Source organism: Panthera uncia, chromosome C2 (genome assembly GCF_023721935.1).
Source record: "Panthera uncia isolate 11264 chromosome C2, Puncia_PCG_1.0, whole genome shotgun sequence".
NCBI classification, from domain to species: Eukaryota; Metazoa; Chordata; class Mammalia; order Carnivora; family Felidae; genus Panthera; species Panthera uncia.
In genome coordinates this window covers 131,188,491-131,213,342 of record NC_064810.1, presented here as the reverse complement: position 1 = coordinate 131,213,342, position 24,852 = coordinate 131,188,491, and the positions used below count along the sequence as shown (strand labels likewise).

General features: G+C 40.7%; 1 protein-coding gene and 1 long non-coding RNA gene across 6 annotated transcripts in view; both read right to left on the bottom strand.

The window, feature by feature from the left end:
• Nucleotides 1–24,852, bottom strand: part of PLCL2 (phospholipase C like 2) — a 192,780-nt gene that overhangs the window by 59,926 nt on the left and 108,002 nt on the right. For all 5 annotated transcript variants that reach the window (XM_049629842.1, XM_049629841.1, XM_049629839.1 and 2 more), the window contains 2 exons: nucleotides 11,557–14,043; nucleotides 8,576–8,779 (listed from right to left, as the gene is read on the bottom strand). In XM_049629842.1, the coding sequence (XP_049485799.1) occupies nucleotides 8,576–8,779; nucleotides 11,557–14,043 (2,691 nt within the window). The remainder of the gene's footprint in view (nucleotides 1–8,575; nucleotides 8,780–11,556; nucleotides 14,044–24,852) is intronic.
• LOC125922019 (uncharacterized) lies at nucleotides 6,733–8,569 on the bottom strand. The gene is made up of 2 exons (XR_007457556.1): nucleotides 7,157–8,569; nucleotides 6,733–6,921 (listed from the first exon to the last, which is right to left on the bottom strand). It is a non-coding gene; the product is annotated as an uncharacterized LOC125922019 (long non-coding RNA).

The following is a 24,852-nucleotide window of genomic DNA, read 5'->3' as shown; positions in this document are numbered from 1 at the left end:
AAGAACCAGCCTTAAGGTGAATGGGGGTGAGGGAGAGGATGGCAAGCGTTAGAATGATGTTCTTTAGGGGCGCCTAGGTGGCTCAATCAGTTAAGCATCCTACTCTTGGTTTTGGCTCAGGTCATGGTCTCACAGTTCGAGAGTTTGAGCCCCACAGTGGGTTCCACGCTGACCATGCAGAGCCTGCTTGGGATTCTCTCCCACCTTCTCCCTCTCTGCCCCTCCCATGCTCTCTCTGTCTCAAAATAAAGAAAGAAAGAAAGAAAAAAGAATGATTCTTTAGTAAGAATACAGAAAGAACCCTTTTACAACCCACCCCCCTCCAGGCAACAAGTGGCCACTTTGTAGAGAAGCAGAGGGAAAGAAAGTGTGAGAGACTGAGCATTTATAGTCCAAAGTAGATGATTAAATCAATACAATGGATCAAGTTTACTAAGTGAATGAAAACTGAGGGATACCCACCTCCTTCCTGAAAGAGACAGGAAAGGTACATTTTTCTTTGCTACCTGAGTTGAGTGTGAAGTTTGCACTTATCTGCCACAGAGGCATAAGGTCATGTGAAGATGAACTGGCCACAGAAGTGAGAAGACCACAGTGCTACCTTCTCTGCTCAATGAACATTTATTTACTCACAGTCTAGTGGAAACAAAACATTTACTAAATAAATTAGGATAAGGAAACTAAATGCTTCCTCACCGTTTCGAAAAGCCACCAGTATACATCCTGACTGAGCAAAAGAACGGTGTATATTATTTACAGAGGAAGGAACGCTGTTTTAAATATGTGTACAGTCCTTTTATTTTTTTAATTTCCTGGAAGGGTTCTTGACAGAAAGAAGAACTTAGCAAACAACGCAAGGAGGCACCTTTACCCAATGCAGAAACCTGAAATGCTTCTGGTCAAGGCGAGACAATATTAAAAATAAACTTTGAAGAAATTACATAAGAGCAAAATCTAAAATGCAATGTGGAATTTGATGGGAACAGGTAATTCCTCTGTTCTTGGATAGGGAAAAAAAATCACAATACTTCAATGATCTTAGTTTTATCAAAAATGTAGTGGTGTTCTCTTACATAAAGCATGGTTTAGAATGAAGTTCCCTAACTTTTCTGGAGCTTTAGGTTTCAGATTCAGTGAAATTAAGTGTTTGCAAAATAAGCAATCTAGCTCTGCCCCTTTAAAAAGCAAAAGAAAGGCTCTAAACAGAGAAGTAAAACAGCAGAGACCCACCAAATACATGGCCCCAAACCACTGCACAGCTCCCCTGGTGGCCTTCCTTCAAATGAAATCTACCCAAGAACTGCAGTGATTTCAAGAGCAGGCTCCCATTTCTCATTTGCCAATATGGTTAGACAGCTCCAACCATATTACTCTTTCCTAGCTTACTTCGAAATTTTAAATCAGACTGCTGGTACATCACATGCTACAGTGCTTGCTTAATACCGTTTATCATTTCTTGCCTGAAGACACCATCTGACAACACGTTGAACTCCATTAAGGTTTTCATGTCTGTCCTCCCAGAGAGTTCAGAGCTGGGTATCAGATTTCGTTGATAAAAATTGCTATACAATGAAGTCTCTCTTTCAAAGGTACTGTCAGCCCTTAAAATGCTATTCTTGTGTGTGTGTGTGTGTGTGTGTGTGTGTGCGCGCGCGCGCACGCGCACACACACGCACATAAGAATACTTCTGAATATGTGCTTCTCAGTTTCTGTGGAGACATGTAAGACTAGAAAACTGATCAGAAATAGTCTATAGTCACCACTGTGTGCACACCTTGAAGCCCCATCTTCCAAAAGTTTCCCAGTCTCCCTGCATCTGATTACTGAGTGGCAGCCGCTGTATCTGATCTCATCACATGTGTGATGTTGTCACCACACTGTGTCTTTAACATTCCTTCTTCCTTCTATCCGCTTGGCAGCATGAACCATTTTGGAGTAGCTCAGCTGTATGGTTTTGATGACTCCACAGAAACTGCTTTTGGACACATCACTGGCTGGACCTCCCCTGTCACTGAATTAGACTATAGCCTTTGGGTTTCTGATCTTCCCTCTGCAGGATATACCCACCTTTCCTACACACACATATACACACATACCTACACACACACATCTAAGCTCAGTCTTATCCCAAAGCATAATATTCCATCGGGTCTTTTTTCTATAGTTACAAAAGTTGGAAAGGTTGACACCTTCAATTAAAAGAAGCTTTTGATGTTAAGTTCTGAGGCAGTAGAGTGATAAAGAGAGCCACAAAGGAGATGGGATCAATAGCAGCCTTATTACAGATCATCTCTGGCTCGGTCCAGATGGGCCAACTCCATTAATTATGAAGTGTGATATATCTCTTCACTGCATTAAGCAGTGGTAAGACAAAATACGTGAAATCATACCAACAAGATAAAGCAGAGTGCTCCTGATGTTGGGTGCTAATTGCTAACGTGTCATTTCACATGTTTTATTTAAAGAAACTGTTTTTTTTTTTTTCAAAGAAATACTTAAAGTAATGAGTTAGAAGGGACTCTTCAGTAATTTATACAAAAACACTCAGAGAGCAAATAATATCCTCCTAGACAGAGCATGGGGTTCCTCCCGTTTAACACTAAAAAAACCCACTATTGTCTACTGGATAAATGGATTCCTCAGAGTATGCTTTCTTAATTAAATAATAAAGCAATTAAAATAAAGACTTTTGTGAAGCTGCAAAAGATTGAAACAGACTAATTTTAAATAGAAAGTCGATATAAAGGTACTGCAATGGTAAGAATGAATTTCTAGATAATCTCTGAATAGACAGGGGCTGCCCAAGTGTCCACCGCTGTGCATCTGGACAGCCCTACTGCCTGGAACAGAATCAGCCATTATTTTTTTGTACGTTTTCTTCTTTTCATTGCCTACAACTTCGTCTTCAATTTAACTACAATGACCAAAATGTATTCCATATTCCATATTAGAAAACCATAGCTTGAAAAATCAAGGAAATACGTTTTTTCTTTAAAAAGTTGTACTAAGAATCCCTTAATGCGAGAGCCATCTTCTTAACAAATTTTAGATGTACAACACGTTTCTGTTGACTAGTGGCATGATGCTGTGTGGCTAATGCCAGTCTCTAGTTTTAGGACCTTGACTCTTTGAGATAACTCACCCAAGGGGAATCATGTAGTACTTATCTTTCAGTGTCTGGCTTATTCTACTTTGAATACTATCCCCAAAGCCCAGTGGAAAAAAACATTTAAGGAGAACTTTCTTTTTATGGAACACTGCCAATGTTTTCTTTCTAAAGAGGGAAGGCGTTGACGCCTTGGTCTCTATATTTTAGGACAGATCTCACAAAAATTTAGAAACTTCTAGTCTGAAATCTGAAACTAATAAAAAAAGAGAGCTAGAGAGCGGAATGATGACTTTCATCAATATTAAAAGGGTGGTAAAAATCACTTTCATTTAAAATGACTATGAGTTAGATCACTGATATTGGTGGGAGGGGAAGGTTGAGCCTTGAAATGCCAGTACAGATATAATCTTAAGAGCACGATATATCATAAAGAATATCCAGGCATTCACTAGAATGTCTTAAACTCAGGTTACAAAATCCTTATTTTCTCCCACCAGGCTTTTTTTTTAAAGTTTATCTACCTACCTACCTACCTACCTACCTATCTAAGAGAAACAGAGTGCAAGTGCATCAATAGGGGAGGGGTAGAGAGAGAGAGAGACAGACAGACAGAGAATTCCAAGCAGTTTCCACACTGTTAGCTCAGAGTCTGACACGGGGCTTAATTCCGCAACCATGGGATAATGACCTGAGCTGAAATCAGGAGTTGGACACTTAACTGAGTGAGCCATGCAGATGTCCCGAACAGCTTTTAATTACATGAGAGAACAAGCTCAATCTTGACATTTAATTGTGAAGAGTGAATGCATTCAAGTTCATTTACATAAATTTTAAGTAAAATATTTAAATGTTTTGTTTTCTGAAGTAATAACATAACAGATATGTTCAGATACCTATAGCCAGATTTCTTTGAGCGGAATTTGATCTAACTATTGAAATAGTCTTCCTTAGTTTAAGCTCATTGAATCTCCCTTTTACTATACACCGAAGTATGAAATATGAATTATTTTCCGTCTTCATGAGGAACAGGAATCAGGAACGAGTTACCTCTTACTTTGAGAGCCCCACATGAACAACTTTGGATTATTATTATCGAAGATATCTGGGCTTTAGCTGTATATTGATCATTCATCTACATTCCACACATGGCTAATTTTCCTGATCTGGATTGCGGAAAAAAAAAATGGACAAAGAGACTCTTCGGGCTCTAAACCTAGTTCTGCCATTAATTTGATGTGCCACAGGGTTTCCATTTAATTATCTGTAAAATGAAGGCACTCATCATGTGTTCTCTGAGCTGTCTTTTGCTCTAACCCTCTTATAGTCTATAATACCCAAGTCTGAGCTTGGCCCTGTTCTGTTGCTCAGAAATGTGCAGGAATGACCACAGTCCAAACGTTAATTTCCCAGATGTGCTTCCACATTTCTGAGCATGTTTCACTCTGTGAACTCAGCTTTCAACAGCCTACTTTTTATCATCTCTACCTGTTGAAATGTGACTCATTCTTAAAGGTCTAGCTCAAAGGCCAATATTTCTCTGAAGTTTTCCTAATTCCTATACCTGAAACTGACCATTGTTGCCCACAAATATCCAAATAATTTGTTTACATATTTAAAAATATCTATTAGGTATCATTTTACTCTCTATGGATACACTTTATCTCTTCTATTAAATTATAAACATCTCAAGAGAAGAAAAGGTTTATTTGTCTGACAACACATGGACATTCCCACTCTCCATACCAGTCCAGTCCCTATTTTCACAACCCCCACCCCTGATCTGCCTAGTCTAAGAAGGCAGATCTTCTTCCTCTACTCCTGAATGGCTTTGACATCTGCTTTGACTCATGAATGGCTTTGACCCAGGGTTAAACGTCATCATTTCCAGGACCCAAGAAGTTACCACAAATAGGGCAAAAACACAGTTTGGGCAGATTTAAAAACCCATTTGTTGGTGGTAATCACAGGAGCCATTAGGACAATCCAGGGGCTATGGAGAGGGTGACCGTACAACTAATTATCTAAACAAAGACACTTCTAAGAGTTAAAGGGAAAATTAGTAATAATGATTCTGGGATAACAGGTGTACCAGCAGGAAAGCCAAGACGTGTGGCCACCCTACACCTGGGCATTCTTTTCTAGCCTCCAGAGTGGCTTATATGTTGTTCACATTTCCATGGCCAATTCCTTCTCTGCATTCTCCTTTTTCACAAAGCAACTGGCATATTTCTGATATACTGGTTTATTAATAAGAGTTTAGACACTGAAAAGTAATCACAGTCGTGATAGCATAAATAAATATCTGTACACTCAAGACAGGCCATGTCATGGCCCTGCCCTTCCCAGAGGGAAGGCAGTGTAGACTGGCAATGACATAGGACTTCTGGAGGGGATTTCTCACACTATTTTTACTTCTCACCTGGAGGCTTCAAAGTATAAATGGGAAGTCAATGAAATGAAATAAGATCTTATTCCCAAGGTTAATTTTGGGTAAATCTCAATATAACATTACAAAAATAAAGAGCTCTATTTAAAGTTATAGGCTGTCCAAGGCCTTAGTACACTTCCCATTGATATTCTTTTATCTAGCTTTAGTCCATTAATTGCCACAAGGTGAGAAACCATTAAGTTACTTATAAAAGGACTAAAAAACATTACAAGAGTTATTGCTATAGCAATATTACAGGTTTTAAAATTCAAATTATAATAATCTGAACTTACTTTTAAATATTTTATAGCGTAGCTTTTCAGATGGGAGTTAAAACAGAACAAATCAATAGAGCCAGGGGTATAATACAGCAGAGCTATTTCAATTAAACATTATGTAAGAGTAATTCCACAATTTAAAAACTTTCAACAAGCTAAAACATTCTGTCTTATCACTTCCGCAACCACACTACTGTAAAGTTATGTGCAGACAAGAGTTACGCAATAAGAGTTATCATTTACAAGCCCAGGAAGAGGAAGGGGCAGGGAACCAAGAACACTGAGTGATTCCTGTGCCAAATACGGTGATAGGTGCTGTGAGGTTGCCCGCGTCCATACGACTCTTGACCACGAACCCTGAGAACCTCCTGCTCAGGGTCAGCACTCAGCCCCTGGACTAGGTCCTGGGACCTAACCCTTGTTCCGTCCACCCTGTTATCACCTACATGGGGTACCACCACCCCAACTCTCAGGAAGTCCCTGTTAAAAAGGTTACCATGAAGAAATGTCACTGTATGACTGCCACAGAGATCAGGGTCTAAGTCATGTTAGATTTTGGTGAACAAAATAGGTCTACAAAATGTCTGACAGTTTTATTTGTTGCTTCAGGTTAAGAAGCATTTACACACATCAGCTACTTCTTCTGGCCCCTCCTCATGAAACTTGAGGAGGTGGGAACTAATTAGGTGGCCTCGGTCACAGCATGAAAGAGCTCTTCAAACTTTCCCATTTTTACCTCTTCTATCTTTCCTTTTTTTTTTTTTTTGGCCACAAAGGATCACAGCATAAGCTTCTTGTTTTGCTCCCCAGCTGCCTCCTACCTTCTAGTTGACTGCACGGCTCCCTGAGGACAAGGGAGATTCATGTTCATTCTTGTGACTCCTGGGACACCCAACATAGTGCTCCCCCCAGGGTTTAGATGCATTTGCCCCTGGCCTTCGTCCTTTCTTCAGGTTGACTGCCACTCTCTGTAGTTTGCTTGCAGTGTCCACTGTTAGGCCCTTTATATCTCTTACACTACCATGAACTCTAAGCTAGAAATAGTAGGGACTAATTCGCATCTGCAGCTACTGCACAGGAATCTAGGAAAAAGCTCACAAATCACCTTTTTTTTTTTTTTTTTTTTTTTCTTATTTATTTATTTTTGAGACAGAGAGAGAGAGCATGAACAGGGGAGGGTCAGAGGAAGAGGGAGACATAGAATCTGAAACAGGCTCCAGGCTCAGAGCTGTCAGCAGAGAGCCTGACGCGGGGCTCGAACCCACAGACCGCGAGATCATGACCTGAGCCGAAGCCGGACGCTTAACCGACTGAGCCACCCAGGCGCCCCTACAAATCACCTTTTTAAGGTAATGAACTGATAAGCTGTTTTAAAATATTGTGTTCTACTGACTTGTACCTCCAGATTTTATTTACCTGAAGACTCGAGTGAATACGGTCAAGAAGTGAAGAAGATCAAGAGCAAAAGGTATTTCAAACGTTTGTTTTTAGAAACAGTACGCCATGGTCAAGTCGATTTGTGAAACGGGGCATACTGTATCTATCGCCCTCTTGGGGACTCACTGTGTTAGCAAATAAAAGGCCCCAAGAAGTCCTGCAGTAAAGACATAGGATTAATTTTGTTCAAAGCAGTATTTCCCCAAATTATTTCACCACGGAACCCTTTCTCCCAAGTGACATTTACTCATATCCTAAGAAACCAAGGTTTCTCTGAACACACTGTGGGAAATGCTGACCTAACGTGCTGTCTCTTTCCTTTGAATTGTAGAAATCCCTCCAAACTAAAGCTTTTAGATCAATTTACAGAACAGTCAAAAATATTTCTGTTAGGGTTTATGATGCAAATCCCATTTCATCTTTAACACAGCAGGCTACATCAGATGAAGCCTAGGGTTCTGTGGTCTTAGCTCATGCATTTCATGTGGAGGACGTAGTGGGTGTGGCCTCTTACCTCTGAGCACCCTGAGGAGCAAAGGCGGACAGCCTGGCCAATGTGGGAGAGGGCTGCCCAACAGCACCGAACCTCACAGGCTGTAAGAGCAACAGCCAGCACTCACGAGTTCTGACAGCCTCCACTACGTTGTGAGCGTGAAAACAGTGGTGTTCACCCACTAATTCTCCCTTAGAGCTATGCAAAGCCGAAAAACACAATAAGAGCAGGATGTGATTATGAAAATGCAAGATCTATGTAAACACAAAAATGTAATATTCTAGCTATCCTGAGGATACCTCATTAACGTTAAGTTGATTACAAATTACAGGTATCTCAGAGAAGCTGCTGTAAGGGAGGAAAGCATCAAACATTATAATCATGTGATGGAAGAAATTGCCCCTAATGGTGTTTAAAACTTATTTTAGAAAAAATTAAACTTCTCACTTTTACCAGTCTGAAAAATGAAAACAAAACAAAACTGAGCAAATTTTCTCTGATTGCAGAGAAATATGAAAAAAAAATTCCTTGCTATGTATGTGTAGAAAATAGTGTATGCTTTAGAAATCAATTCAGATATATTCTTGAAAAGCTAACGACTATTTAATCCAACTGAGAGAAGTGTTTCTGAATCCTGCTTTCTAAAACAACAACAAAAGAGTAAGCTCTTTCATATACAGTGAAGTCAGAGGAATAATTTTTCCAACACAGGCACATGAAGCATGAAATAGGAAAGCACATCTTAACAAGAGCGCCTAAGTATGTCTGGTGTATTGTCTTAAGATGTCTCTCTCACTCGGGCTCCATAAAAGTACAAACAACAACTCACCATGTCGTAAGTTGTTACAATCTTCTTTAGAACCTCAGGCACGATTCCCTGCAACTCCATCGTGGGATACTGCTCGCTAAGATTCAGGACCACGAGGGGTGTGTTATCAGCTCCCAGAAAGCGGGGAGATACCGCCAACATGCACTGCATGAGATTGGCCACAGAGGAGAGGCCACACAGCTCTTTGAATGACACCACTGCATTCTGTTAAGAGGAAAGAAAGGAGGCACTTTGTAATTAACCAGAGGCCTTAATTTCTCACGGATATTTTACTTGATATACTTGATTATATTTGAACTGCCTGATACAATGGTTATTAACAATGTTATGACAGAATTAGCTAATGATTATTTTATTCCAGGAAAAATTGGCTATTTTCCAAAGTAAATACAGTTATAGACATTTGCAATACCAATTTATCAGAAGTAAAATTCTTCTGAAGGGTAAAGCCTCTTTTCCGATCAAAGTTCACAGTGGTGTTAAGTCTGGAATGCAATCATGAGCAAACAAAAAGAATGGCTTCTGTACTCAAAAGAGGTAAAGAAAAAAAAATCAGGTTTGAAGTAAGTGTCAAATATGTTAGCCATCAGAAAGGGAAAAGGGTATTTGTGAGACAGAAACTTGAATGTCTCTCATCTGGTTATGCCGGCTCCAAATCTAAAGGAATTTTTTGGGGGGGGGGGTGCGGTTTAAACAACAAATTTATTATCTCACTTATGGAGGCTAGAAGTCCAAGATCAAGGTTTTGATATGGTCTGTTCCTCTGAGGGCATAAGAAAGTCTGCTCTATCTCTGCTTCTTAGCTTTGAAAGTCATATAAAGATGAAGGCAGTGATCTGCCAGCCAAGGGATGCCAAAGATGGCCAGTAAACCACCAGAAAATTGAAAGGAATTGTGAGGGCACTGCAGTTTACTGGGGAGGCCTGCCCACCAGGAGACCGTCCCTATTAGTGTGCCCACCGATTTCAAGGTTTCTCCCTCTCTCTTTTTGCTAATCACCAGAGGTATGCCATTAAAATTTCCGTTAAAGAAAACCTCTTGAGAGTGTAAAACACCATAAGCTGGCATTCTTTGAGCACTTACCAAGTGCAAAGCTACAGTGGGCATGCTTACTATGTACTACCTCCTCTAATTCTCTCAAAGAGGCACGCAGTGGGTGAAGAAACTGAGTCTCGGCTGTACCCTCTCTGTTATTTCTCTGAGGACACACGGCTGGTAAGTGAAGGAGTCAAGATTTTGCCTGAATCCGCCAATGTTGAGACCTATGCTTTGAATCACTATGCTATAACAACAGGTACATCCTAACCAGAATAGGACTTATTCCAGACACACATGGGGTCCCTATCTGGGCACGGTGGCCAGAGGGGAGGAGTCGGGCCTTCCAAGTCCTGTGCCTTCTGCTCTCAGATACCCCAGTCTTAGAAATGAGTAGCACTTTGCTTTAGATTTAAACATTTTCTTATTAGTAGCTCTTTAAACATGGACATCAAACTCAATGTCATTTTGCTCAAAATCACCTGTATGTCGACTGCTTGTGACAATAAACCACGGCTGTGATATCGACAGCAGGGTCTCCCAATAACTCCATCACACCTTCCTGTTTTATTTTCTTCACAGCCCTTGCTTGTGTCTGCAACTGACCTATGTGCTCATTCACCTACCTGCTCACGGTCTGATTCCCTCCCCCACTGCCCACTCCCAACTAAAGGGATCGCTTGTTCACAGCTGCGTCCTCCTGGCCCAGACGGCATGCCTGGCAGGTGCTCGTTAAGCCCCGCCACCGACTGCCCTGTCGGGGTCAGTGCAGACACGCAGCTCTGGAAACAGGATGTTCGAGCTCTGGAGAACCTTCACGGGAAGGCTGTGTCACATACACAACAGCAGCCCTGTGGCAGGGGACCGTGTGGCTTGCTCAGAGCTGAGGGTTTACCAAACCATTTTCACCCTGAGAAACAGGGAAAAGCCCTTTGGATTTCTGTTATGCTTTTACTCGGAGAGAAAGAGAATAAAATTTCTCCATTGTGGTAAGGTCTTTTTAGTAATGAGGTATCTATAACATCAGTACAGGGTTGAAATCTGAATATTCTGAATCAGGTTTACTTGCTGGTGGCATTCTTCTCATAATGGTTATATATATATATATATATGTAAAATCAATTGATACATTATATATATAATACATATATATACACATATATAACACACATATATATAATACAAACACATGCCGAGCAGCTACCACAGATGTGGCTCTCTCACACACTGGGCCGGGTTAGGGCCGCTTAGCTCTGTGAGGCAGGCCTTAGTATGTTGCTGGACGTGTGGACGATCCTTAATTACACATTAATTCCTGATTGCTTTTAGTGATTATACAGTTTAGAGGTAATTATTATCTTAGACTTCTAATAAATATAGATGCCACATGTCTTTTACTTAAACAATAGCTGTCCTCTAAAATCAAGAGGAGGCTCAAAACACAAATGCAATGGCTCACTTAAGGGCTTGCTATTTTCCTAGCACTGTAGCTCCAGAAGAAAGGACTGGAACCTGTCCCTTTTATTTTGGTAAGTCCTCAAAGTGTGCTCCAGCTAAAGATAATAAAGATTATTTATTCAGAAAAACCAGAGATTCCCATGTACATTCTTAGAAAAAAAAATGGGGATCCGTTAAGCAGACAAGGACTAGGATTAACAAGGACTAGGATATGGTTATGTGAGACAGCAAATTTATTTTAATATTAATAAAATTTCATTTCATTTCAATAAAAATGGATTCTAATACATTATCAATATTTTCAATACCAACTACAGTTTTGGAAATTTAAATGATAAAAAAAAATGAGACTAGTGGTAAATGGTCTAATAGCGAATTGGAATTTACAAATTATTTAAAATCAAACACAGTATTATAAAAACAAACCCTTCCAAAGCCTTCAGTGTGAAGAAAAGCCGTTGAGTAAATACTTAACCACAAGAACGTACCTGCATGTTCTCTCTCAGATCTGTGGCATCCCGTATAGGGGGCTGGGCATTCTTGAACACCTCATCTACAGTTTTAATCCACAATGTTCTTAAAGATGCATATTCCCTGGATTTCTTCCCTTTTCTCACAGAAAGGCCCCTTTTATGTGGTTTCCCTCCTCCTCTTCGGTTAGTAATGGCCACGTGGACAAACAAAGAAGCGTGTGCTAGGACCTCTCCAGTCAGTGACTGCAAGGGGACGTGGCGGTAGCCTGTCTGTAAACATTCAAAGGGGATTGTGTACTGACCAATGAACTCATCCCCGATGTAGTCATCATCTAGTACAACAAAGCGCACCATGGCCAGTTCAGGGAGGTTGATTTGAAATTCAAAGCTTTCATCAAAAATGGGAGCATCCCCATTCTGGTGCACTGTTTTTGTCCTTTGTTCCGCACAGTCGGCAGGGATTCCGTGAATTTCAACATAGACGTAAGGATCCACTACATCACCTTTGGCACCTGATCCTTTGGGTTTGGGAAAGTTCTGCCCGCTAATGATTTTAATGTGAAGAAGCTGAGGTGAAACCCCAGGGACGGAGTCCTTTGTGTTGGCACTGAAGAAAGACACTTCCTCCCTCATGATGGCCGGCCGAAGGACATAGCCGCAGTTCCCATTCTGCCTGAACCAGCCAATATTCAGGTCCATCATCAGGCCTGGGGTCTGAAAGTTCATGGCTACGATCTGACAACCACACTTCCAAAAGTCTTGAGGGTTCATGTTACTGGAGTCAATTCTCATGGGGCTGGGGAAAACCCTAGCAAGGAAACGTTTGTTGTAATTTACAAAGTCCCCTGGATTCTCATTGGCATATTTGCTGGCAAGCACTTCGTTAAATGAACACACTTCCCAGTACTTCTGCACCTGAAATGACACCTGAAATTCTTTGAACTGAACCGACTTGCAGATGCTCACCAGTTCAGACAGTTCTTTACATAGCTGAAATCGCTTCACAGGCACATTGTTGGGCTGCTCCACGTTCTCCTTTCCCATCCTCTGAGACATTTCTGCTCCCTCATCTTCATCAGTAACATCCCCTTCTACGCCTGAGCAATTTGAGGACAGCTTCTTGGCTTTAATTAGTATCCTCCCCTTCAGGACATCTGGGGATGGCAGATAAGATTCCTCCACATTGGGTGATGTTGTATAGAGCTTGTCTCCTAAAATTTTCTTCATGTGCTGAACCATTACCTTCTGCTGTTTAATAGAACAGTGATTTTCTAAACATAAGATAAGAGGATACTCTGAAGCAAAGAATGCGTACTTGTTAATAATATCAATGACACTGCGGAAGACTATCTGAGAGGTCATGGTGTGGCCCGTGTAAATTACAGGTTCATTATCTGGCCCGTCCCATACATCTAACTCAACACTCCGGCAACCCATTTTAAGAGCTCGGATGTATCCCGTGATATCAGAGGGACCTCGGAACTGATCCTCTATTAAGTATGTATTATGAGATGAGTTTATAAAGTAATGAGACAAAGGTTGCTTCATATCTTGACAGACCTTCTTATGTTCCGGATCAAATATATAACAGTCAGGTGACATAAGGTAGTTAGTGAACCCATCTATGGAAAGCCAGCCCTTTTCCTTACCTTCTTTGGATGGCTCATATTTGTGAATAATCTCAAGGCTAATTTCCTCATTTATATGTGCCACACCCTGCTCTGCCTCAAGAAACATCATAAGGTCCTTGGTATCAAGAAATTCTTTATTGCTTGAAAACTGAACTAAAAGGAAATAAATTTCAGGTCTGGTACAAAGCTCATGGAAAACCTCAACAAATTCTTCCTTTGTGACTTCAGTACCAGCTTTGTCCTTGGATTTGTGCAATTCTTTGAACTTGAGCTCAATTTTGCTAGTTTTTAAACCGGGATTGAGGTTTCTGATGCACTGCACAGCATTACACAGAGTTATATGCCCAAGGTCTTCTACATCAATTTCACTAAACATGTGTGAAACCCAAGAAGTCCTCATGTTGTCTTGGCTACTTTCTAACATATCAAGTGTATGTTTTCCATAAGAAATTAGGTACCGCAGTCCCGTAACCCAGATGTTCGCAACATCTGCAGAGTTGGCAACCAAATCAAGTGACTCATAATTCTCTCCGTATATGACTGAAAATGCGCAGTCTTCAGATATCTGGTCAGAAATGCCATTGCTGCGGAATATGTCTGTATTTTTTCCCGTCCTCACTTCCTTAATGGATTTAATGTCAATCTTGGCTTTCTCAGAATCCTTCTTAGATGGCTCCCACCTCAGGCTCTGCATGTCGGCATCCAGTAAAAAATACCTGTGGTAAATCCTGGAGTTGGAGCGAACCTTTTTGAGTTCTGAACCCTCAACCATCGAATTGATGCAATCACTTGCACTGCTGATCTTCTTCTCTGTTGGCATGCTACTAAACGAGACTGTCTTCTTCCGTTCTCTTTTCTGTTTTGTACCATCCTGGGAGAAAAAAATAGTGTATAAGAATAACATAAACACAGGCATCTATGTTCAAGACTAGGAATAAAAATTAAATTTTTTAGGGGCTCCTGGGTGGCTCAGCTGGTTAAGTGTCCAACTCCTGATCTTGGCTCCGGGCATGAGCTCATGGTTCATGAGACTGAGCCCTGCGCTGGCCTCTGTGCTGATAGCACTGAGCCTGCTTAGGCTTCTCTCTCTACTCTATCTCTGCCCCTTCCCCCCCCTCTCTTCCCTGACACACACGCATGCTCTCACTCTCTGTCTCTCTCTAAATAAATAAACATTTAAAAAAATTAAATTTCTTCAAGAAAATCATTCTGTTAAGATTTCCTATTGAATGTTCTGTAATAAATGACACTCAATCACTTACAGAGCTGAGAAGGGGCCCTGGAGTTTACAGCCTAATATAAACAAGTAAAAAAAAAAATCATTATTGAATAATTGCAGTCCGTGGGTGTCAAAAAACACAATTTCAATAATACACAATGAAATCCTGTACAGAGAGCTGGCTACATAATTTTCAGAGCTCAGGGAAAAATGAAAATGCAGGACTCCTTGTCCAAAATCATTAAGAATTTTAAGGTGACAGAAGAGCATTAAGCCAAAGTGCAGGACCATTCTGAGTGTGGGGCCTGCACAACCGCACAGGTCATACACCCACAAAGCAGGCTCTGCGTGTGTGCACATCTCCCATACTCGTGTTTCTCAAAGGGCTGTCACCACACCACTTGCCTCACAACCACCTGGGTTACTGATTAGAAAGCAGATCCCTAGGCTCAGGGAATCAGATCTCCAAGGGTTAGTGCCCAGGAATTTGCATTGTAGGTAACACTCTGGGTGATGGGGATGCATACTAAAGTTTGAACACCACTTCCTGACCACTTGTACACACTAAGATGTCTAGACATTTCTGGAAACTATATATGCCAAAAGACCAGACAGAGCTAAGTAGTGACCACTAAATTGTGTGTTAAGTGAGTAGACACTGAAATCCCAGCAGAGATTCCTGGCTCATCAGAGTCTCCTATTAGATTAGTCACGGTTCTAAAGACTTCAGATAGGTATGGTTTTACTGTTGTGGGGGTAATGAATCTGTCGGAGGCCTAGATTATAGCTGAGGGTGCTTCTAAATTCTAGAGTTGGGTTTATTAAAGCCTACTAGCATGCACCAGGCTAGTGCTTAGGACAATGTCACCTAGGTACTTCCAATATCAACAGGTTATTAACACTATCAAGTGAAAAACTTTCGGCAGCATCTATTTCTAAAGAAGTCTGTATTACCAACGGCACACCCCTTAACTTTCTCGCACAGTGTAACAGGTGCCCACCTTAAGATGTCAATGCCACACCTCTGTGTGTATTTTAAGTTCTTTCCCTGTGCAGACAGACACTTTTAGTATTTTCTTTACATGCTCAAATGACCTCAAAGCCTCTTTCACAATTTTCACAATTTTAACCTAAAACATGCTATTGTCTTTCAGGAGGTACGTGAAATATTTGATAAATTTTCAGTAAGTCATTATATTCATACATAGGGAAATAGACATGGAGATTGAGATAATATAACTTCCGTGGCAATAAAGAAAAGAGCATGAAAAATATTATACAAAGGCAATTCTAACTTTCCTGCTCTGGAAAGAATCTATTTTGAGTAAAACCTCTACATTTTAGAAAGTGATTATGCTATTCTCTGCATCTGCAATTTAAAACCACTCTTACTTTTTGACTACCTATACTTCCAAAAGCAATTTGCAGAAGGTAATTAAACTTAAACTTTAAATCATATGGGTATCATTTCCCTCAAAGTTTCAAAATGAACCATAGAGGCTTTTGTGATCTAAATGCCAAGATAAAACATAAAAGCCACAAGGCAGAGTATTTCTTTGCAATTGAATCCTCAGAACAATAAAGTGCAAAAGACATAAAAACGGTGGCAACTGTATCCATAAGACGCATTGTATCATAGCTGTTCCAAATCCCTAAAGCATAGACTGCCTTCTATCTATTCAAGCAAGTTGGCATGAAATTAAATTTGTAATCAGCCATGCATAAGGGCACGAAACAAATGTATAAATTTCTTATTTTTCAGAATAAGGATTGTCTTTACCTTTAAAAACACACATGTACCTTCAGTAAAGACAACACAGTAATTAAGTAAGGGAATTTTATAGTCTTTATAAATTATATCTCTAGGTGCCACTAGTAAAAAGAAGTCACAAAGATAAATGGAGGTGCTTATCCATTTATCCATTAAGAATACATATAGCATTTCCTCAACATTGTAATCTTTTATTCTGTCAGTTACAACATATTGATTCTAACTTACTACAATTGATACATTTCAAATTCATAGTTTTCTTTGTTATTAAGACGAAAAGGCCAAATTGCAAAGCACATTAATAACATTCTTCTGTGCTCACACACCCTCTCATCTGTGGGATAGGCAGGAACTTAAACACCATACTTGAGGCTTTAAAAACATTGCTTTGCTTTTCACAAGCCAGCCAGGTTTTGATTGGTGAGTTCTGATCATCCACTGTAGACACACGAACGTGATGGTCACCCAAACACAGGCTGATGTAATGACAGCAAGGACCTCCCTCACCAGAGACTTTCCTGTCTCTTCTTCCCCCTCTATCTGCTGTTGCCCAGAACCATCCTGTCCTCTCTAGAGCGTGCCAAAGCCTCCTTCCTCCCTGACAGATGAAGCTATTAGGAAACACGGCAGAGGCATGTGCTTGCTCAGAGACCAAAAAGGAGAACAGGTGTGTGAGCTTGCCCTCACCAGCGGGTGGACCAGAATCACTGGCTGGAAAGAACCGGAAGATGTGAAGGCAGGCCAGTCCCCTCTGGCCAAGAGTAAGGAAAGAGAAGGACAGAAGTCCTTGTGTGGGAGGGGAGGACAACTGAGGTTCAATGGCAGGAGATCCAGGCCCCCAACTTGCCCGAGTCCCAGAATCTTTACCTCACACCTACTCACTTCTACTTGGCTTTCACTTTTCAGTCCAGCAGTGATCAAGTACAGTTCACTCTTGACCAACGTGAGGGTTAGGGGCACCAACCCCCCACACAGTTGAAAAACCCATGTATAACTTTTGATGCCCCAAAAACTTAACTGTTCATAGCCTACTACCAACCGGAACCTTATCCATAACATAATTGGTTGATTAATAAAACATACTTTACATGCTATACGTATTACGTACTATATTCTTACAACAAAGTAAGCCAGAGGAAATGTTATTAAGCAAAATGTCAGGAACAGAAAATACATTTACAGGACTAGATTGTATTTATTGACAAAAAGTCCATGTGTGAGGGGCCTCACACATTCAAATCCACGGGGATCAAGGGTCAGCTGTATTGCATCAGTATCAGACCTGGAATCTATTTGCTGTGTTGTCTCTTAAGGTGAGCTGAATTTAACGGTGAAAAGTTATCAAACCATATTGCTACATATATAGTCTTTTTACCTAAAGAAAACAACATGCATATAACTTCCATGCACTAATCACCTAACACCAGAGGGAAAAAACACAAGTTTCTGCCGAGATGGAGGTGCCTCAAACTACTTTTAAAAAGAGCTGGCCCCTATAAGTCCTCACCATCTAAAGCTTCTGAGTGGTCAGAGAGAATGCAAATTTGGCCCATTGGTGGATTTCTGCTATCAGCACTTATTAACACCAAGAGAAGGAACATAAGACAAATGTTCAGTCTGGAGGAAAATCGGCTTCCAAAAAACCCACCTCTACATCCACCCTGAAACGCTGAATTCTACATAAAGGCAGTGATGTCAGTGTGGGGATGGGGGCAGGACATAACAGAACGAAGAAGGGGGGGCAGTAGGGAAACTAAGCAGCCGTTTGTCCCTCCAGTTTGAGTCAAGTTATTGAATTTCATTTATAAATAACATTAAAGAAAGACCTGAGATCTTTATGTTGATTGAAGGGGGCCTAGGATTAAAGAGAGTTAAGAAACACCAGGTTAAAGAAATGTCTATCCTTAAAAAAAGAAAACCAAACACCCCCAGAAACAACTTGAGACCCCTTAAAGGAGCACAGCAAGGCCTGGTCTTTCTTAAGCTCAGTAACAATAACCCTGAATTGCAGGAATAAGTCACGCTGGGCACATCAGAGTTACCTTGCCAAGGTTTTTCATTCATTGTTAAAACTTTGATGTGCTCTCCAAGATGAGCAAAAAAGGAAAAAAAAAAAAAGGGGGGGGATGTAGAGCGAAGTCGGTCACTTTGAAGGTCATTTTATACAATCAGATGGATTGAAAGGAATAAAAGAAAAGCTAGGTATGGTCAGATGTTGCTTCCCACTCACGTGGAAGTCCTCTTACTGCAAATAACAGAAAGCTGCTTGGCCCATGGATTCTTCTCCTTGCGGGTTCCCTCTCCCATGATGCCCTCTACTGTATTACCAAGAGTTCACCCTGACCCAACTTTGGCAAGGAGTCTATGAGGGCACAGATCAGCTTATGGCTTGGGAACCTATAGGTGACTTGAAAGTCACCCATGTGACAAAGTACAAGTTAAGATGACAGCTTAGAGGGCCACCTGGGTGACTCAGTCGGTTTAGGATTCGACTTTGGTTCAGGTCATGATCTCGCAGTTCATGAGTTTGAGCCCCGCATTGGGCTCTGTGCCGACAGTTCGGAGCCTGGAGCCTGCTTTGGATTCTGTGTCTCCCTCTCTCTCTCTCTCTGACCTTCCCCACTTGCACTCTGTCTCTTTCTCTCTCAAAAACAAACATTAAAAAAAAAAAAGTTGATAGCTTAAAATGTGGAAAGCCAAAGCCAAGAGAGAACATCACTCCTACCATAACAAGAAAAAGCCAGACTATCTGTAAAATCATGTTTTCTTCTATTCATCAGAGAACTGTGGTCACAAAGCAACCAAGTTTGGAACTGAATTCCAAAGAGTGACAAGCCCTTCCAAGGAGAGACAAGACATAGAAACTGTTTTATGTTTGACAGATCATGGAGGAAGAGGCCACCAGGGAGGCCTGTGAGAGGTCCGCTAAAATTTTAAGGAATTCATAAAGGCCAAGTGTGGGCTAGTATATCAGTGTAGAGTAACCAGGAGTCCCAGACACAGGGAGAGTTTGTACTCATTTTTAAGCCTTCTTCATGGGTGCTCCTGAAAAAGATGGGGTGGGGGGAGGGCAAGAGAGAGAACCCCTCTCCAGGTCACAGGCAATTAAAACTGCCTGTTTCCCCAACTACCCTACTATATTGAAGCAAAAGCTTTACACCCCTGAGGGAAGAGCAGCAAGCCGTCTTTCTCCTAGGTCCACTGGGGGAAGGGTAGAAGCAAAATCCATCTATCTCTAAAGCCAGGCAAAGCTCTACTGCCCCAAGGGATAGGAGAACCTCTTGGACTTAGAAGCCTGCACCAATAAAAACAGAACCTGACTACCACCAGAAGAGGGGCAGAAAACTGTCTCCTGCCCGAACTCAGCACAGATACTCCCTTCTATGGGAAGCAGGGCAGGAATGCTGACAAGGTCCCAGCCCTGATGCACAGGAGCAGAGGGCTGCCTAATATTGAAACGAGACCAGGAGGACCAACAACTCCCCCAGACTCCCCCAGAAGCCCAGCACCGAGTAGCAGGCAGTGTACCATGGAGGAGGGGTAAGAACATGGAGAGAGATCCCCTTCTCACACAGACCTTGTAGATGAAAGCTGAGCACAGAACAGGAACAATGAGTAAACCCTTTGGGACCCCAGCCCCCACCTAAACACAAGGTTATGGTGGCCCACTGGTGGAGAAATGTAAAGTCAGTGGTACACTGAAGGTAACAATGGCAACTCAAAATACAAAACCAGCTCAATTATGGACTAGATTGGCTTAACTTCCCCAACACTAATGACCCAGAAGAGGAAGAGGCATGTTCATTTCTCAGCATAAGTACTCTTTACCTCAGTCTTTATTAAACATGATGCCTAGCATTCAATCCAAATTACAGGACACACACACACACACACACACACACACACACACACACACCCCACATTACCCTCTACCCAAGACAGGTCACAATCAAGCTGCTGAAAAACAAATACAAAAAGAAAAAATTTTTAAGTTATATACAGAGGAATATACATCAGAATTATGATCCAGATGGATTACAGGTAGTCCACTTACATCTAACCACAGGGCATCTACCTGACCCAGCTTGCTAAGGTACTCCATGTAATGAATAGTTTTCGAAAGTTATTCCCTTTTAAAGGACTGTAGTCCCTAAATTCTCCTGTGCTTCCACCAACAAAGGTGTCCTTAAGCTATGGGTAGGTCTCTGAAGGGTCGGTCACAGGTGGGTTTCAGAGGCCCCAAAAGACTGTGATTGGATTCTGAAAGTGATATGCAAGCCCATCCCTCTTCCTCTTAAGAGGTTTAGAATCATGGCCCTTACTTTTTAAAAAAAAAATTTTTTTATGTTTATTTATTTTTGAGAAAGAGGGAGAGACAGAGTGCGAGCAGGGGAGGGGCAGAGAGAGGGAGACACAGAATCCGAAACAGGCTCTGGGCTCTGAGCTGTCAGCACAGAGCCCGACGCAGGGCTTGAACTCACAAACCGCGAGATCATGACCTGAGCTGAAGTCGGTCGCTCAGCCAGCCGACTGAGCCACCCAGGCGCCCCATCATGGCCCTTATTAACATAAGCTTCCAGAGGCAAAGAAAGAGATGATCATTTTCTAAAAATGAATGTCAACCTTAAATGTTAAAGGCAAAGGATATGTGTTTTTTAGGGTTGTCAAGGAAATTTTAAGGCTCTCCAAAAGAGAAATGACAAACTGAGAGACAAGAAAGCAAAAGAAAACTACATAATTCATGGATAGAAGTAACAGAATTTTACTAACAAAAACAGCAAAGTCAGTCAATCATAGAGTTCTTATTCATAGCTGTGAAACGGTTTTCTTTATTCCAAGGTAGAACAAAATAATCCAACAGTTTATAAACTTTTTAGTTTACGAGTTACCCACAGAAATACTATGAGCCACAAGATGTGAGCTAGTATTGCATATTCTCTATGCCTCCATTTCCCACTTGTACAATAGAGATTAAAAAAAATACCTGTGTCCCCCATGTGTTATTTATAGTATCTACCTCATAGGGTTCTTATAATGGATAAGTGAGTTCATAGTTGGAAAGTGCTCTAAATGCTGTCTGAAGGTTTGTACCTTCTTTATTGCTGCTCAATAAATACATTTCAGGCTGAAATTATTTCTTCATGAAATAAAAATAAAAAGAACACTATCATAAATGTACAATTGCAATACTCTAATCACTTAGAATTTGTTGAAAGTTAGTCCCATTCCAGACAAACAGAATGAGCACATTTCCCCTCTGGGTCTTTTTTAACTAAGGTTACTAGTTAATGCTACTTGTGGGACCCAGTGGATGTCATGCCCAAGACATACTGGGAAACTGTCAAAGGCAGCCAGGTGCCCTCTTAGAATAAAGCTTCAACAGGTTGCACCACGACATTCATAGCAATGATCCCCATAATATTTTTGTCTAAAAACTAATCAAATGACTTCACTCAAAGCATTTTCTGATAAGAATTATTCAGGTGATTCCTTCTACCTCATACTCCCATACCATAATATTTCCTACAGTGTTCAAAATAACTCCATGCAAAGAAAACACATTTCCAATTCCTGTAAAATGAAGTTTTCAAGGTCAGGTTAAAGCTTCCAAATCATTTGATGTAATGGTTTACACCTGCTCTGAAAAGAATAGGGTCTTTAATTATGAAATCAGAGGATCACAATGGAATACAATTATTTTCATGAAAATACTCTTTTTTAAATTTTTATTTATTTTTGAGATGAGAGGGAGGGGCAGAGAGAGGGAGATACTGAATCCAAAGCAGTCTCCAGGCCCTGAGCTGTCAGCACAGAGCCCGAAGCAGGCTTGAACCCATGAACCGTGAGATCATGACCTGAGCCAAACTCAGATGCCCAACCGACTGAGCCACTCAGGCACCCCACGACAATACCCTTTTGGTGAAACACATTCACTGCCACTGAAATAGTTATTCAAAGTAAATTTACAAAACCATAATGTACGTCTGTGTCCAATGTAAATTGCAATAACGTCTATTGGTTTTCTCCAGTAATGAAAAACTTAATGGTGAGCACGGAGCTCCTATGAACTAAATAAGCGCTACTTTACATTCCAGTGAAAATACTGATCCTAATGAATCTTAATTTATGATCTGTAATAATGGTCCTTAAGTGGCCCACTTTGGTGTGAAAACTGTCAATGTTTCCCAACTGTGTATATGGTAATTCCTTATTCAGCACACTATAAAGCCTGCTGACTTCCCATACTACCGAGCTATTTCAAGATGTGGTTACATAACTTTAATTGTTAATAACTGTTTGGTAAATCATACTGAATTTTAAAAGCCATGCAAGTTGAATCATATAACATGTAATCTTAGCTGCAAATACAATTGATTCTAGGCATAACTCCTCAAATCACAATTTTCTACCTAAATTGTGCTGGTTCTTCAGTATTTCAGGATAGCATAGGAGGAAGAATTTCTTTTCCTCACTTCTTATCCTTAAATCTATCATTGCTTGGCATCAAGGGGAGATGATGGACATCCAGGGGTAGTCAGGATTCAGAAGGAAAGCTTCAGGGGCTTCCTGGCTGGCTCAGTTGGTACAGCATGTGACTTGATCTCGGGGTTGTGAGTTCAAGTCCCAGGATGAGTGTAGAGATTACTTAAAAATAAAATCTTAAAAAAAAAAAAAAAAAAGGAAGGAAGGAAGGAAGGAAGGGAGGGAGGAAGGAAAGCTTTGCAGAGACCAGTAAGCAGGCAGGGCTTCTGCCTTGGGGCCACACCCACCACAGCGAAGGAGGCGCAGTAGGTCTTGCAGTCAGAAGTGTTAGTATTTCCACAATTATTTTAGAATTGAATTTTAAAAGGAAAACTGCTTCACGGACAATTTACTACACAATCATCTTGTTTATTATTTCCTATCTTATTTTATAGGAAAAACAAACTTCTTCCTGGGGCTTTTTTTAATCCAATGTTTTATCTGCATATGAAATTAGTGTATGTGAACAATTAGATCAGAAAAAAAAGAAACAAAATAATGAATCACATAAAAGGGAAACCTTACTTTCTACAAAATATTCTTTTAAGTTCTGAGCCATTCATGCGGCTATACTCGCCCAGCCCTCAATGCCGTCTCTTCCCCAAACTCATACAGTAGAGTCTCTACCCTATTATTTAACACTTAATTATAGTCTTATTCATTTCTCTAATTGTTTCATGTGGGTTAGCCTTATCTCCTCAAGTGGAAAATGAACTTTTTGAGGAAATGGGCTATGTCTTATATTCTCCAGCCCTTGGCTGGATCAACGCTGGCAGTCAGAATAGTAACCCCTTATGAGGACCTGGTAACCTCAACGATAAAGGGATCAACTCAACAAGAGGATGTAACATTTATAAATATTTATGCATCTGACATAGGAGCACCTAAATATACAAGGCACATATTAGCAGACCTAAACAGAGAAATACACAGCAATACAATAATAGGAGGAGACCTTAAAACCCCACCTTCTTCAATAGATAGACCATCCAGAAAGAAAATCAGTAAAGAAACACTGGCCTTAAGTGACATGTAAGACCAGATGAACTTAGCAGATATGTACACAACATTCCATCCAAAGGCAACAGAGTACACATTCTTCTCAAGCGCAGATGGAATGTTCTCCAGGATAGATCATGTTAGGTCACAAAATAAGTCTTAAAAATTTATGAAGACTGACATCATATCAAGCATCTTTTCTGACCACCCTGGTATGAAATTGGAAATCAATCACACAAAGAAAACTGGAAATTCACAAGTACATGGAGATACAATAAAATGCTACTGAACAACCAGTGGGTCAAAGAAGAAATGAAAAAAAATACCTTGAGACAAATGAAAATGGAAACACAACATACCAAAACATATGGATGTGGCGAAAGCAGTTTAAGAGGGAAATTACAGCAATAAATACCTACATTAAGAAACAAGAAAAATCTCAAATAAACAACCTAAGTTTACCCTCAAGGAACCAGAAAAGAACTAAGCCAAAAGTTGGTCAAAGGAAGGGAATAGCAAAGATCACAGGGGAAATAAATGAAATAGAGATGAATAAGACAATGGGAAAGATCAATGAAACCAGGAGTTGGCTTTTTGAAAGGATAAACAGAATAGACAGACCTGTAGCTAAAGAGAGAGAGAGGACTCAAAATAAAAAATGGAAGAGGAGACGTTACAACTGAAACCAAAGAAATGCAAAGGAAGGGTATGTTAATTCTTCTTTAAATGTTTGGTAGACAGAACTCACCAGTGAAATCATCTGCTATTGGTCTGTTCTGTGTTGAGAGACTTTCACACCAATTTTAAAGCACTTACTTTTCAAATTTATTTTATTTATTTTTTTTGGAGGGGGGTAATACCTGAAGTAGATGTTTTTTTTAATATGAAATTTATTATCAAACTGGTTTCCATACAACACCCAGTGCTCATCCCAACAGGTGCCCTCCTCAATGCCCATCACCCACTTTCCCCTCTCCCCCATCAACCCTCAGTTTGTTCTCAGTTTCCAAGAGTCTCTTATGGTTTGCCTCCCTCCCTAACCTTTTCTTTTTTCCTTCCCCTCTCCCATGGTCTTCTGTTAAGTTTCTCAGGATCCACATAGGAGTGAAAACATATGGTATCTATCTGTCTTTCTCTGTATGGCTTATTTCACTTAGCATAACACTCTC